Source organism: Staurois parvus, unplaced genomic scaffold, assembly GCF_062004578.1.
Source record: "Staurois parvus isolate SC_StPar_1 unplaced genomic scaffold, SC_StPar_1.0 ptg000468l, whole genome shotgun sequence".
NCBI classification, from domain to species: domain Eukaryota; kingdom Metazoa; phylum Chordata; class Amphibia; order Anura; family Ranidae; genus Staurois; species Staurois parvus.
In genome coordinates, this window is record NW_028318264.1 from 1575301 (window position 1) to 1592581 (window position 17281).

General features: G+C 38.3%; 1 protein-coding gene across 1 annotated transcript in view; it reads left to right on the top strand.

Annotated features, from left to right (window-relative positions):
- CAVIN4 (caveolae associated protein 4) overlaps positions 1-14748 on the top strand; it is a 33229-nt gene extending 18481 nt beyond the window's left edge. Inside the window, exon 2 of the mRNA XM_089689045.1 lies at positions 9804-14748. Within this exon, the coding sequence (XP_089545171.1) occupies positions 9804-10463 (660 nt within the window). The 3' untranslated portion in view covers positions 10464-14748. The remainder of the gene's footprint in view (positions 1-9803) is intronic.
- The last annotated feature ends 2533 nt before the right edge of the window (positions 14749-17281 follow it).

Consider the following 17281-nt stretch of genomic DNA (forward strand, 5'->3'; position numbering starts at 1 on the left):
TTAGCACTGATCACTGTATTAGTGTTACTGGAGGTGTCAGTGGCAGTTAGTCAGTCCCCCCCCCCCCCCCCCGTCAGAATGCCCACTGCTGTCCCAATATAAGTCACTGATCACCGATTACTATTATAAATAAATAAAATAAAAATTCCAGTGTATATGATGCCAATTGTAGACATTATAACTTTCACATAAACCAAAATTATACATTTATTGGGTTTTGTTTCCAGCAAAGACATGTAGAAAAATACATCTTGGCCTAAATTTATAGAGAAAGTTTATTTTTTTTATTGGATATGTTTTATAGCAAAAAGTCAAAAATATATTTTTGTTTTGTTCAAAATTGTCAGTCTTTTTTTGTTTATATCGCAAAAAAATATTTTTTATTTAAGTACAGTGTTGCATAACCACGCAATTGTCACTTAAATTAACACAGCACCATATCACAAAATATGGCCTGGTCAGGAAGGGGGGTAAATCTTCTGGAAGGCAAGTGGGTATTTGGTATAATGTCTACTTGGAAGCACTGGAGACTCGTAATCTTATGAAGAAAAGTGAACATGTCAGGTTCTCAAAGTTAACAACTTCAGCTCACATACCTGTGTACTGTACCCTCATGGATTAGAACAATTTCTACATTTCCACTATGGGCCTGCTTATTTGGTGGTAACAACAAAGTATTGCACATGTTTTTTTGGTAGGGGGAAACTAGCCTTTCTTTTGGCATGTTTTTAAAAAATCATTTCATATTCTATTAAATCTATAAACAATATGATATGAAAAAAATTAGAAAACTCTGTCTTAACCAGAGGATTTTTTAAGTAGTTTTACTATAAATAAAAAGGTATATATTTCATTCTATAATTTGCCCTGGTTAAAATGAGACTGGCAAAATGATTTGCAAATTATTTTTTTTCCCATTTTCTTATTATGCAACACTGAAAAAAAAGTAACAAAAAGACTAAATGAAAATATAAAAATAAATCATAATGGCCAAAAAAAATCAAAATAAAAAAATAATCAGAAAAATAATAGTGAAGGAGAGGAAGGCATTAAGAATGACTGTTTATTATTAACCAACAGATAATAAGGGGTTAAATAAGAATACATTTTATTAAAAAAAATAACTTGAAGCGATGTCAAATGCAGACCAAAGGTCACAATTTTTCTCTATATATAAATGAAATAGTAAATGCGATGAAACAATACGAGGGAGATTTACTAGAACTGGAGCAAGCAGAATCTGGTGTCAATCAGCTTCTAACTTAAGCTTTGACAATTAATCTTAGAAGCTGACTTTATGCACAGCTGAATCTGTGTGCTCCAGTTTTTGTAAAACTTCTCCTGCTAATTCATTGTATTTACTGAATGACACTTGCAGACTATCCACAAGTGTGATTTTACAAATGTCTGATTTTGACAGATGTCTTTGCTGCATAGTATAAAGCATTTACCAGCTTTCATTTGACAGAAGGTAACTGCTAGTAATAGCGTCAGGGAGAGAACAGCTGGACATAAGAGATATGTCCTAAGGACATATCTATTATGCTCAAAATCCTCAATTGGCTAAAATCTAAATGTCTTTTATGTTTGTGTTCAGGTTTTTACTGGCGGTTACCAGCAAAAAAAATAAAAAAAATAGGTACCATTTCCAGTATTAAACAACTCCTAGCCTCTACTGCACTCATTAAGTAGTTCTCATCCCATTCTATCAGAAAACTAGACCTTGTGTCCAGCTTCACATAATAATAGCTCTGTACTTACCAAGCTACTCTAATAGATAACCAATAGCATAATGAGGCCAGCTTGTTAGAGGAAATAGTAGTACAAAGAACATCGTTTTACAGCTGTACAGGCTTTCCCTGGTGTTTTAACATGCACGCAACAGTAATCTTGGAGAAATGTAAATGTGTTCCATTAGAATCCTAGGACTTCTCGCACATGGCATTATTCAAAGGTGAGGTGCTGTCTATAGCTATTGGGATGGCAGGAGTATGAGATTGCCCTCAGAGTTCATCAAGGGTGTTGATTTACTGAACACACATAGACTATCCACTTTACAATGAAAGTTGCACTTTGCAAAGGAATTTTCTACAGGGCTTAATGGATGAGATTACGTTTTGCTGCCTTCCATTATCCAATCATGGGCATGCAAAAATGTTTTTCCCTTGCATGTGATTTGGTATTCTTTGCAAAATGAAAATTTCATCACATGCAAGTACAGCATATACAGCCACTGTTTGTTACCTGATGTTAGACTGTATAATTAAAGTAAATGTATGTATAGCCAAAACTAAATTTATCTCAAAAACCTATCCTATTCCTATTTTTTATTATTATTATTATTATTATTATTATTATTATAATATAGGATTTATATAGCTCCAACATTTTGTGCAGCACTTTACAATATAAATAGAGACAGTACAGCAACAGTACAGTTCAATACAGAAGGATTAGGAGGGCCCTACTGTTGAAGATTACAATCTAAAAAGGAGAAGGATGTTGTACAAAAAGTAATAGCTGAGGGGGATATAATGATGGAGGAGGTTGACGTACAGTTTTTAGGTGAGGGTAGGGAAGGCTTCCATAAATAGAGTTTGTAGGGATTTGCTAAGGGGGGACAGGGTAGAAGATAACCACGTAGATTGGGGTAGGGAGTTCTAGAGGATAGGAAAAACTCTGGAGAAGTCCTGGAGGTGAGCATGGGAGGAGGTTATGAGGGAGCTAGAGAGAAGATCTTGGGAGGAGTGGAGTGGAGGATTTGGGCGATATGTCAAGATGAGGTTGGTGATGTACAGTAGGTAGGGGAAGTGTTGTGGATGGCTTTGTATGTGATAGTTATTTAAAATTTTATATGTTGGACTGGTGGAAGCCAGTGTATGGATTGTCAGAGAAGGGCAGAAGTCACAGATGTGTTAGTAAGGCGAATGAGTTTAGCAGCAGCATTCATGATGGACTGGAGGGGCCTATGTAGAAGTAGGCCAGTGTTTGCTGTCTACGTTCTACTGATTAGATACAGTAACCCCATGTTCCAGTTCTCTGATGACACTGCTTTAATCACAACATAGCTGGGTCACCGGCTACGTGCGGGTGCACCCCCTACCTGGAAGTGCCAGATCACGTATTTGGTATATAATCTGCTGCAGGACTGTCACCGTATAACTAGGTTATGTGGTCAGCAAGTGGTTACTGTACAAGTCTATAAAGACAGGACTAGCTCAGGCACTTTACCTTTCTGAATGCATTCCCTGCATTAACGTAAAAATGTTTAGGTAGTAAACTTACCTGAATCCTCACTTGATCCAATGCTGTTACTGTCTGTAGTGGCTCTCCCTGCTCTCATAGGCTTTGCTAAGGCAGTGGGAGACATTAACTCCTTCTGCTGTCCATCAAATTCTTGACTTGTCTGTGTTTATGGACACAGGCAGTGCGGCTTGGGATCAGATAGGTGTGCCACCATAGGAAACAGCATGCTATGGTGGCACACTTAGAAGAGGGGGAGCCAGCTTGGGACCCCCGAAGAGCAGGATCGGCACCACTCTATGCAATTCTATTGCAAAGAACAGATAAGTATAACATGTTTGTCGTTACAAAAAAAAAAAACAAAAAAAACTTTATAATCAATGTAATTGCTATTTATTAAACTGAGCAGCAACTGTTAAGTATGTCTAAGTATATCTGTGATGAATCGGCTGTGAATGAGGACTTGACCCAATAAAGTCATGAATGATGAGAAATAAATATTTGCACCAAATGCTGCATATGTATTTTATAAAAATGGTACATGGAAACCTACAGAAGTATAAGAAGAAACACAGATGTTTGGCAAAGCTTTTTTGAACAAGTAAACATGTTGATAACTAATGATGTGAATGAGTTGGTAACTAAGAAATCTTGGGTGAATCTGACATTTATCCTACTCTAAAACAGACCCTTGAGTTTTCAAACTTTGTAAACCTGATAGGTTTGCTTTAAATACAACATGTTCAGTAGACGAAAGCTCTCAAAGCTATTGTCACACAGTTTTAGTGTACAAAACTCAAATCAATAGGGTGTACTTTGATATTAATTGCCTGTCTACAATGTCAACAGGTGGAACTATCGGACAATCTAAAGGTGACAAATGTCTGCAACAATTATCCTCTGGAAAATTACTATTGTACAATAGTTTGTTGAGTCAGAAATATAACAAATCCAATTCTAAAACCAGCAATTGGGCTCATATCCTGCAGCAATATGCAGGTTCTCTCTCAGCTATGGCTTCTCTGGGAGATCTGCGAGAACAGGTAAACAGCTTTGGTGTATTATTGAGGGGGCTCTTAATGGTGCAGGGGTGTCGTAGAAGGAATGTAACTCCCATTCAACACATTTCCAGTCACTTTCTCACCATGTTTTACGATCTTTTAAACAAATTTTTATATACCAGTCTTATTTGAATATGTGACTAAATATCACATACAGAAAATAAACCCAACAGGAAAAGCATAATTTACAAAACATTAAAGTCTCACTTGCACAAGCCTCTTTATGAATATAATGGAACTATAAATGTAGAATAATATTGCCTGTCCTTTCCAGTATTACATGCACATTTTAATATAGTGCTGAGCTTTTGAATGGCCTTTCACACAGTTCAGATGAGGAGTCATGGGCACAGGCATAAGGATGCAAAGTCTTCCCATATTAAATTGTGTGACCTGCCAGGGAAGAGATCATTCAAGCTTGGTGGAACAGCTACCAATCTTATGGTTTTTTGAAGCCCTTGACCCGCATGACTCCTTCTCCCAGTGCACTACACTACTCTGCTCTCCCTTAACATTCCAGATGGGCTTCAGGCCTGCCAAGAGACATGCTAATTGCCTGCTGGTCTCTAGCTTTAATACTTTCTAATTTATTGGCTTAGAACAAGTATGCAGATAAGGACTTCTGATTTTCTTGAACAGCATACTTGTGCTAATGAGTCAGTAAAACAGCCAGGCAAATATTTGTTGCAGAATGAGGTCAACAATGGCACCTTGAATATACTTCCCAGAGCAGGTTTACTTAATATTGACAGCTGCGTCTGTAACAGTCACTTGAGTGTTCATTTCTGGTGAACGAAGCAGTGAAGCGAGAGTAAAAATGTTCATGTATCATTTTCTTTGTAGTGTTTTTGTGATCAGCTTACATGTAGGTGTTTTGGAACTCTGTTGTTATACCTCTAAATTACTTAGTCACAGTGCCATGAGACAGGGAATATTCCATTACTGTCATGTTGCCACCAATTGGCCATTGTGGACTGTGAACCATGTGATTCCTGGAGCACTAATCATCCCTGACTGTAGTCCATTAAACAATCTTAAGGCCTGTACACATGATAAAAAAAATTGCACAAATATTTCTGTACGGCGAACAATCAGCCGATTATCTGATCGCTAGTATAGCGCTTTTGACAGCCGACTTTCTAGATGACAAAAACCGAGGGTGCAAGCTAGAAAATGTTTATCCCACGTAAACATAATGTCCGATTTTCATTTGATTTGTACAGTAATCATACGGAAATAATCAATTAGAAAAAATGTGCATGATCAGAAGCATAGAAGAACCCTATACTTCCTCTTCTACTACGCTAGTACATAGCTAGGTTTGCCTATGTTTGCCTTTGTTGGATGAGGATTTTCTTACAAGTCAATACCTTCCTGACTACATTATGTAGTGCACTTTTGAAGAAAAATGAATGATTAGTTGTCGGATTTTCTCATAGTGTGTACTAGGCTTTAAACTGGCAAACTTGTCTTTTTACTGCAAATGTATCATAGAATTCAGATTATAGATACTTGCCATCTCCATGATAAGCAGCACTAGCTGGGCAGTAGTGTAACAGTAAGGGTGCCCACCTTTAAATTACAGTTCTCACCCACCGGTTAGTCATTGGAGCTGAATCTGGCACATTTAAGGGGGTTGTAAACTGCAGACATGAAATCTGAACAAAGCATATTCCTCTATAGTGTGTACTTGTTTCAGTTCAGATCACCAAGTGTCATTTCTGTCTGCTGCTTCATTGCTCTGCTATCTGCGTGAATCACTTTGGACAAGTTTTCCTGAGACCAAAAATGGTGATGGGAGGGCACAGTTTGTGATTGACAGCCTCAGTTCTTTTCCTGTGAGCGAGGATGTCTTTCCCTCCAATGATCTCTCAGATTTCTTCTAACTAAGCTCTGCAATGTGTAATTTCTGCCCTCTGCCCCCTTTTTCTGACTACTCAGACAAACTTCATAAAGACTTTGAATGAATGTAGAGAAGAGAAGACTGTAAATAGAAAAGTACAACATACAGTTGTGTTCAAAATAATAGCAGTGTGTTGAAAAAAGTGAATAAAGCTCAAAATCCTTCTAATAGCTTTTATTTCCATATACACAAATGCATTGGGATCACTACACATTCTATTCCAAATCAAAACAAAAAAATATATCAAATTTGTGTTGTTCCTCTAAAGAAATTGAAGAAAAGTGAATATTAGACTGTTCAAAAAAAATAGTAGTGTTTCTTTACAAACTCAAACATTCACTATATAAACTGAAAAATGTTTGAAGATTTTGCTTTCCTTTGAATCACTTAATGAATATTTGGTTGTAGTCGCACTGTTTCTGAGAACTGCTGTACATCTGTGTTGCATGGAGTCAACCAACTTCTGGCACCTGTGAACAGGTATTCCAGCCCAGGATGATTGGACTACATTCCACAGTTCTCTATTTCTTGGTTTTGCCTCAGAAACTGCATTTTTGATGTCACCCCACAAGTTTTCTATTGGATTAAGATCTGGGGATTGGGCTGGCCACTCCATAACGTCAATCTTGTTGGTCTGGAACCAAGATGTTGCACGTTTACTGGTGTGTTTGGGGTCGTTGTCTTGTTGGAACACCCATTTCAAGGGCATTTCCTCTTCAGCATAAGGCAGCATGACCTCTTCAAGTATTCTGATGTATTCAAACTGATCCATGATCCCTGGTATGTGATAAATAGGCCCAACACCGTAGTATGAGAAACATCCCCATATCATGATGCTTGCGCAACCATGCTTTGCTGTCTTCACAGTGTACTGTGGCTTGAATTCAGTGTTTGGGGGTCGTCTGACAAACTGTCTCCGGCCACTAGACCCAAAAAGAACAATCTTACTTTCATCAGTCCACAAAATGTTGCACCATTTCTCTTTAGGCCAGTCAATGTGCTCTTTGGCAAATTGTAACCTCTTCAGCACGTCTTTTTTTCAACAGTGGGACTTTGCGGTGGCTTCTTGTAGATAGCTTGGCTTCACATTGGAGTCTTCTAATTGTAACAGTCCTCACAGGGAACTTTAGACCTTCTTTGATCTTCCTTGAGCTGATTGTTGGCTGAGTCCTTGCCATTTTGGCTATTCTTCAATCCAATCGAATGGTAGTTTTTCGCTTTCTTCCACGTTTTTCAGGTTTTGGTTGCCATTTTAAAGCATTTGCAATCATTTTAGCTGAGCAGCCTATCATTTTCTGCATTTCTTTATATGTTTTCCCCTCTCCAATCAACTTTTTAATCAAGGTACGCTGTTCTTCTGAACAATGTCTGGAACGACCCATTTTCCTCAGAATTTCAGAGAGAAATGCACTGTAACCAGCATGTACAACATTTGCTGCCTTCCTTCCTTAAATAAGGGTAATAATTGCCACCTGTTTTTCAAGAATGAATGGCCTCACTAATAGAACTCCACACTGCTATTATTTTGAACATGCCCCTTTCAATTAGTGATTCAATTACACAGAATCAGAAGCATGCATGTCATGACTGTTGGATTTCTATTACTCTACTACACTTGCTAGTAAACTATTTGCCATGTAGAAATATCATTTCTACCAAAAACAGTGATTGATCAGGTTAGTGATGTCTGCCTGCTATTATTTTGAACACAACTGTATGTAGGAGGATTTGTTTTATCTCTATATCACCTGAGGCCATTCACTTCACTAGGTATATGTGAGGGTTTACAACCACTTTAAATAATATTTGTTTTCCTTTGAGCAATGAGAAATAATGACTCCAGTTGGTGTTATTATATTAGCTTACTACCATTAATCACTGCCTACCTCTTAGTCTGCAACTTTTCCCTTGCTTGGCAAATTCTGCACTACTCTATTACTCCAATCTCCATAAATTTTACTCTGAACCCACTAGTATGTATGGTTTCTTACATTTATGTGTTGTCAGCATATTTTCTCTTTCTTAACTGTTTGTATCAGTTCACAATGTTTTTTTATTACAAAGAATATAATGCTTGATAGCACAGATGCCTTAGATATACAGTATAACCTGATACCACTGGCCATTAGAGATATAGCAGTAGGACCATTACTTATATCCGTAAAATAGAGTTGCCACTGCTGTAAGGGCAATGTATGCTTGCTTAATAGTGCTATGATCTGTTGCATCTGGAAATTTGCATCACGTGAAAGTGCTCCATGAAACAACTCATACACAACAATGAACAGACAAACACCTGGCGACAATGATCGCCCCTTAGTAAAGTGGAATTTCATACCTTTCACTGGTAATGCACTGATATGGAACCCTGCTTACCACATTTGTCTATTTAGTTCAACTACACTGCTTTAGTTCAACTACACTAATCAAAATTGGCTGATAGGAAATGGAATAATTAGCTCTGAGCAATAACATGAGAGGGGCATGCCCTTACAAATGCCTGCCCAATATAGGTACTGCATATCTTTATTGAAGAATTTTGGTTTATATAAAACTAAAATAGAAAACAGTGTAGTATTTGTACCAATTATGTACATAAAAAAGAATGTTACAAATGCTACTATTTTATATGGTAGACAATACATGTATTAATTACATCTATCTCCTGTGGGTCGTTCATTCTCTGCAGCGTTTGATCACACACCTCCCTATATATGGCACCATATAAACAGTTGTGACAATACATAAACACTTTATTCTAGCTGGCCTAGCAAAATTAAGGGTCTTTTATGGTTTAAAGCTGGCTTCATGTGTATGTGTTGCAGTAATGCATAGTAGAATTCATGTTTTATTGCATGTTACCCCAAAGCACATTAACACATTTGTTTAGAATAGCAATGCAATGCACACATGCAACAGCTGCTTTAATACAGATGGTCTTAACAAAATGCATATGCTAACATGCATGCCTTATAAACTCATACAAGTGTGAAGGGGCCCATAATGTCAGGTTTATTAACTCTCGGCTCAGCACAAAAAAAGTTTGTTAAGTATTGGTGTTGCACTTATAATTTACACAAAACATTTACATTGTTAAGATTATAAGAACCAAATTAAAATAAAATAAATGTACTATCAATAATTTAAAATAAATTAGAATTTTTTGCAATTTAAAAAGGAATTGTTACCTCATCTATGCAAGATGTATGACAATATCTCTAGAAAAAGCACCCCTGCCCCTTTATACTGACTTTATCAGCACCCCCACTCCTTCTCCTCTGCAGCCAGTGATCATTCCTGACATTTCTAAGTATGGAAGAGCATGAAACTTTTTCTCCTGTAAGGGTGCCAGGGCCTAGTGGCCAATTTCTAGGTCTGATAACTATCACTGCACCATGGGAGAGACATCACTCCCCCACCTCCAGGATCTCACCATTGGCTGTAGAAGAGATAGGTGCTGCAAGGAGGTGCAGATAGGTGAATATGTTGGGGTTGGGAGATGCTTGTTCTGGAGACACTGTCAGTCTGCCCTGTATAATTTAAGCCGTTTATACTGTAAGTTTTATACATTTAACTTTTTATTTTCATTTTTGCAGGAGGATATTGAATGCCCAACTAAGTTGACTGTTGCAAAGGAATCAGCCTTAGATGGGTACTTGAAAGATAAATGCTATCCACCAAATGACCTTTCTTCTGATGAGGAGTACGAAGTGCCAGAGACTAGAGCTTCACGTCTAAAAAAATCTGGCATGCAACGCATTGACAACATCAAGAAAGCATTTTCCAAAGAAAGCATGCAGAAGACAAAGCAAAACTTTGGAAAGAAAGTCAATAGGATTCGCACCAGGATAGTTACTCCCGAAAGAAGGGAGAGAATGAGGCAATCTGGAGAGAGACTGAAACAGTCTGGAGAGAGACTAAAACAATCCATAGCAAAAGCAGCACCCAAGAAGGAAACATTCAAAATTAATAAAAAGAAGAAGGAAAAAGAACGAACAACAGCAGAAGGTGAAGAAGGTGGCAAAGATGATGAAGAGTCCATATCTGACCATGGAACTGTGGAATCTGTCTCAGAAGAAACTTATACTGAAGTGGTCACCATAAAAAAGAAAAAGAAAAAGAATGGCGAGAAGGCTGAGCTTCTTCCAGCTCAAGATGAAGAAAAGGCAGGCTCAGTCTCAGAAAAACCTTTACTGAAACTGGAAACAAAATTGGATACAGATGAAACCCCACTTGTTGATATCAAACTCTCTTAACAGAGGATCCTACTAACAAGAAAATCCAGGACAGATATATTGGTAACTCCACCGATCCTTTGCATACAAGGACCTCAAGGACAGCGGTACAATCATAATTATAAGGCCAATTGTGCATATCTTCTGTTTACCAACAATTGCTTCTACTCAAAACAGACATAGAACAGAAGAATGTAACCTGTCTGAGGGCACCTAGCAAATTTGGCCATGTATACTTTCAAGGAAATGTTAATTAAATGCTGACTCAAAAAGTCAAAAAACACAGTTACTGTACAACTAAAAAGCTCACAAATATGTTGTGATTTACTAAGGTGCTCCAAGCAGTGCTGTAAGTACAGGGAACTTATAGGGAACTTAAGTGATTTTAAGACAGATTTACTGATGTGTAGAGTGAAGAGAAGTGAACCCGTCTTCACTTTCAACATTTTTTTTATTCCTATACATAATTAGATGTTTGAAGTTATCATAGGATCACTTTAGTTTTCTGGTCCACAATCACTTTATCTCACCTTACTTCACTGCACTATAATAAATCAGGCTCATCACATCATAAAAGAGAGAAGTTGATCTGCCAATAAGCTAGAGAAAAAATAATCTTTACTACACCAGAAAGACCAACCACTATAGAATTAGATGTAGTGACTGAGACTGCGGTGTGATGGATGATGTATCTCATAAAGGAACTAATCTATCTGTTCAGGACATGTTCATTTATGAGTACTGGAACTTTGTAATCATTTATTTTTATTTCCAAAATACAGTGAATGATATACAGTATATAAAAAGGCGTGTGACTGTATTTTATTATTATCAAATGTAGATATCATTCGATAACCATTTGTTAGGGAAACCATGATGAAATGTGAGATGGGAAAATAGAAAAGAAATGGGAATATAGAGCATTTACTACTGTTTAAGCAGTAATCATGCAATGAAAGCTTTTTTGAGTGGTTAGCGTGAAAAGGATTGAATTATTTGTAAGTTATTTTCATTTTATCTATAGTGACTGTAAGTGAAGAAGTAATTGTACTATGTATTAAATGACAAAATGAATTCATATATTCTATGAGCATCTGAAATGGTTGTGCAATCTTCTCTAGGAAAATATAATGGTAAAATCCTGCAGGTTAAACAACCTTTTTACAAAAAAATATCAATTATAATATGCTTCTGTGCTAAAGAGAATCTTGTCAGAACAGCCTACAATTAATAGCCAACCTAATATGCATTTGAATGGCACCAGCACCTCAGAATCTTCTAAACTCAGCATTCATGTCTTGGACAACACCTTAATATTAAAAACAAATGATGGGTACAAGTGACAACTGGACAATGGGACAGCTTTCCAATGAGTTGAAAGACAAACCGGAGCAGAATTACAAACTAAGAAAAGCACAGTTTGGCAAAATCAATACTATGTTTGCAATTTAGAAACCACTATATACAATTTGGTGTTCATTACAACAGCTGGATATCCAAAATGAAACAATATTATTATTATTATGGAACTGAGTGGTCTCCTGACTTACGGTTTTCATGTATGTATTTTCAATGGCATCTATTGTACCTGGATTATTGTGCCTGTTTTATCTATTGACATTTTTGTGGTGTTTATGCCTGTATTCCCTGTGGTATACAATCAATTTTCTACCTGCTTTTTTCCTGACATTCAGTGCCTGTATTTTTCCTGGTCTATTAGATCCTGTGTCCTTACTTTTCTTAATATCTAGTGGTCTGTACAGGGGCGGACTGATCATTTGGAAACTCAGGCACTGCCCAAGGGCCCGGGGTCAGTAGGGGGCCCCATGAGATGCCCCTGGTACCTTTTTCAAAGGCTTTTTTGAGTTTGGGCAAGGACACAGGGGCCACATGATCCCCTATTGCCAGGGGGCCCCATGAGTTGTCAGTCTGCCCCTGGGTCTGTAATTACCCAGGAGTCTGGTGATTTTCTGCTTAGATTGTTCCTGGTATCCAATGTTCTATGCATACATTATATGTATATTTCAGTATTACTATATAGACTGTTTCTATCTTCAGTTTTGTTACAAGTAATTATTACATGTGCAATCAAGCAAAGGGAATGCCCTATTCAACCATTTAACCTGTTTCACCACCACTACACCCATATATAAAAATGAATTCAGGATTTTGTTACGTTGAGCCTTGCTTGATAGGCTTAGCTTTCAATTGAATGCAGATAACTCAAAACTGATCATAAAAACCTGATGTAAAGTTAAGAAATATAGATTTTTATTATGAATGGATTTTTAAACAGATTTGTTTTTTTTATATTTTATATATATATATATATATATATATATATATATATATATACACATATACACACATACACACACACACACACACACACACACACTAAAGAGTTTTACTTGTTTCAAATAGTAAAATCTAATACATTCAATCTAATCGAATGGATGCATGTAAAGTCAGTTATCAACTGCACTCTTACTGAAGTGTTGCTGCTTATTTATTTTTATTTTCTTATCTAATATTTACAAAAATAAAAAAATAAAGTAAAGTTGGTGGGCCCCACTTTCAAGTATACCACTATGGGACACCAGGCATGCTTGCTGGTGTCCTTATTGGAGAAGGGTCAGAAAGCTTGAGGCAATAGACCCAGACCCTTCTGCAGAAGTGACAGGCATATGAGGATGTTACAACATCTATGGCAAGTGCAGAAACTAAAGTTTCTGCAGAACATAAATAGTAAAAGTTCATACAGATACCACATTATTTTCAGTAAGACAAACAACAATAAAGAGACAGGTAAATATATTGAACATTTAAAGATTTCATTCATTTGTTCAAGCAGAAAAAAGCAGGGGTAAAAGGTGTGTAGCAGTTACAAATTTCTAGCTTAAAGCAGAACTTCACCTTAAAGGGGACATTCCGCTTTATGTCTTCCTCCCCTTCCCCCTAACACTTTTGGACATTTTTTTTGGGGGGGGGGGGCGGTAGTTACCTAGTTTTGGTAGGTATCCATTCCCACTTCTGGTCGAAACGCCTAGACAAATATTCCCCTGGAAGTTTGCGCCCCCCCAGCAACTTCCTTGGGACATGTCACAGGTACCATGAGGCTGCGGGTCCATTCATGCAGTGCTGCATGGCTTGTACATGTACAGCGAGAGGCAGGCTGTGAACCTGCAAGGAGTCACGTTGGCTTCCCACACTAAACATGCCAGTGCTAGAGACCCAAAGACCAATGAAGAACCAGCCCGGGTGAGGACAGCACTGGATTCTTGGACAAGTAAGTATCCTTTTATTAAACGTCAGCAGCTACAGTATTTGTAGCTGCTGACTTTATTTTTTGCAAACACCCTGACGAGCCTCTTTAATGAAAAGAATCATTCAAAATCTTTCATTACACAAAAGGGATGACACTAAAATGCAGCCTGCACACATTTTGATATGGACCATGTTATAATCCCAACTTTGTTCCTTCTTATGTATTAAAAACACACAGGGAGACAGAAAGGTGTAAACCAGTTCGTAAAATACAAAACTGATCTTTACAACTGTAAATGAAAAAAAATGTACAATTGATTTGGCATTTAAAATGTCAATATGCTGTTGTAAAGTAAAGCGTGTCTTTTGATAGGTTGAAAATGTGATAGTTTGTGGAAATAACACATGAAAAAGCCGGTAAATAACTAGTTTAATATGCTTTATTTAGTAATGTGCTCATGGTGACAAGGTATTATCATTTATAAGCATCATTATGAATACCAATAGTTCATAAGAGGCTACACAATAGGGTTTTATACTTGCTTGGACCAATAAAAATTCCTGCCATCACTATGCCTAACTACCAATCAAAGGAGAATTGGTCTCAATATAGCGATCAGTTGGATTCCAGCTGTCTGTTCAATATGGTGGGGGCTGGAGAGTAAAGCTGTCTTTTAGATATCCCACTGCTGTAACTGATATAGGAAGAAAATTTCAGCAACTAAGCTACTGTAACCAGTTCTTTTTATATTTTAGACAGGCAGCTATGATATATAACAATTGGTTCTTATACATTCATACTTCATTTTAGACTCTGAAATATATTTGGATTGAGATGAAGCAGGCTGTTCGCAAAATCATAGACTTCCATTTGTACCATAATTATATTGTGTTCAAATTTATGGGATTTGTTATTTTGGTGTCTGATACTAAAATTCATCATTTAAAATGCCAACCAATAATGTTGTGAAAGAATGATATTTGGTGTATAACTATTTGTAATCTGAACTATTAATAAATTCACCTATTTTGAGTTGAATCGTTTTATACAAGTCATTTTAACATTAGCTCTATATCATAAACCTGACGTGCTTCAGATATCAGTTTTATTGTAGATTGATTCAATCCAGTCTGACATTCTGAAAAGTCTATCCATCTCAAATAATACTGGCGTTTTACCAGTACATGCTTATCAGTGTAATAAAAAATGAGCCTAGTACAATGGAATTATAGCTATACACTGTCGTCTTGAGCATGAGTAGTGTGCAGATTTTAGGAGTTCAGTGCACACAAATAATACAGAGCAGATATCTCTTGAACTTATTCTGGCACACAGTTTAGACAAGAATACATAAGTGGTAGATAAGTGAAATGGACGGAAATGAGTGCAGAGGGAAATCAGTTGACTGGCATAAAAAAGCAAATTCTTAATCCCTTGGCGCTGGTGCATCCAGGTCCTTTTAGAGGTTTGTAACGCTGGGAAGCAGGGCGGAGTTTAGGACCAAGTGACCACCGTGATTGGCTGTCACAGCGGTCACATGATGAAAGGTACGCAAGCAGTGATTGGGACCTTTCCGTGAGGCACTGGTAAATGTGCCAGGAGCGCGCAGGGCATGCACTCTTGGCACATGTTTGTTTACTTTTGGTACGCAAATATGCAGCCGCTCGGCGTCAATGCCCAGCCACCAAGAGGCCGCATATTTGCGTACTGTCGGTGTGAACAGGTTAAAATGTTATTTACCCGGCAGTTACACAGTTACACTGATTGAATGGCACCTCTGCATACTGGCGCACTAATCCAGCGCACGTATGCAGATCAGAAGTTCCAACTTCACTATGACTTTTATTAACTGCATGAGAAAAAGTCAAAAAGATGTCAATAATATTTACCTCAGTAAAAATTCTTTGAAAACCAACAGGCTACAAGATAAATTTAGAGCTTGGGTTACAATGTCTTGAACCCAGCATTGGTAGTTCTACAGTGCTAGAAAACATGTTAAAATAACATCTATTGTTAAACTATACCAGCGCCCAGATAATAGACATTTTACTATTTACATTTTCTTAACAAGCAGTAAAAGAGCCTTAAAACTGAATTTACAAATTACATTTTTACTGAACACCAGGAGCATACATATCATTATGTTTCTGGTGCTCCAGTGTTGGACCTTCTGGCCTCCGCTCCAGCAGCAGCAGCAGAATTGCATGCAGCCACTCTGCCCACCCCTCCTTTCCTCCTGCCCAGTCACAGAGCACTTTGTAAGGTGACATCCTCTCTGTCCACCCCTCCTTTCCTCCTGCCCAGTCACAGAGCACTTTGTATGGAGGTGACATCCTCTCTGCCCACCCCTCCTTTCCTCTTGCCCAGTCACAGAGCACTTTGTATGGTGGTGACATCCTCTCTGTCCACCCCTCCTTTCCTCCTGCCCAGTCACAGAGCACTTTGCATGGAGGTGACATCCTCTCTGTCCACCCCTCCTTTCCTCTTGCCCAGTCACAGAGCACTTTGTATGGTGGTGACATCCTCTCTGCCCACCCCTCCTTTCCTCTTGCCCAGTCACAGAGCACTTTGTATGGTGGTGACATCCTCTCTGTCCACCCCTCCTTTCCTCCTGCCCAGTCACAGAGCACTTTGTATGATGGTGTTGCATGGTGGTGGCATCCTCTCTGCCCACCCCTCCTTTCCTCCTGCCCAGTCACAGAGCACTTTGTATGATGGTGTTGCATGGTGGTGGCATCCTCTCTGCCCACCCCTCCTTTCCTCCTGCCCAGTCACAGAGCACTTTGTATTATGTATTATGCCAACCCACTTTGTATTATGCCAACCCATTTACAAAATACAAAGTCTTCTGTGAATGGACAACAGAAGAGATGGGCAATCAGAGGCACTGCTGTTGTCTCTCCTGTCAGGAGTATAATGATAGCAGTAATCCCAGTGCCCAGTAAAAATGTCAGTTGTAAATAAAAGAGATACATCCACAAAGTGACATTCACCTTGTTGGACTTAACCCATAGCAAGCCAGCACATTTCAATAAGTGGCTGAATTCTTGGAGTTCAACTTTAGGTGCTGGTTCACACCAAAATAAACAGTAGTGCATACACTACTTTCGATGCAATCTCTTCAAATGAATGGGCTGAACATTGTATTGCACTGAACTGAATCGCACAGGAAAACTTGCAAATTGTGATGCAATAATCAAACTCATGTATTTAAATCGGCTGAAATAGCACTGGACATCATCAAAAGTAGTGCATGAAACCAGAAGCCACTGCTGATGTATAGGTACATGGTGGTCAGCAAGTGGTTAAGTAGCATGTTGCTTTCATGAGACATTAACACTTGTCAGCCGCCTCCGTTGGTTTCGATGATCATGCTCTATAACCAGGGGCGGACTGACCATTTGGAAACTCGGGCACTGCCCGAGGGCCCGGGGTCAGTAGGGGGCCCCATGAGATGCCCCTGGTACCTTTTTCATAGGCTTTTTTGAGTTTGGGCAAGGACACAGGGGCCCCATGATCCCCTATTGCCCGGGGGCTCCATGAGTTGTCAGTCCGCCCCTGTTTATAACCA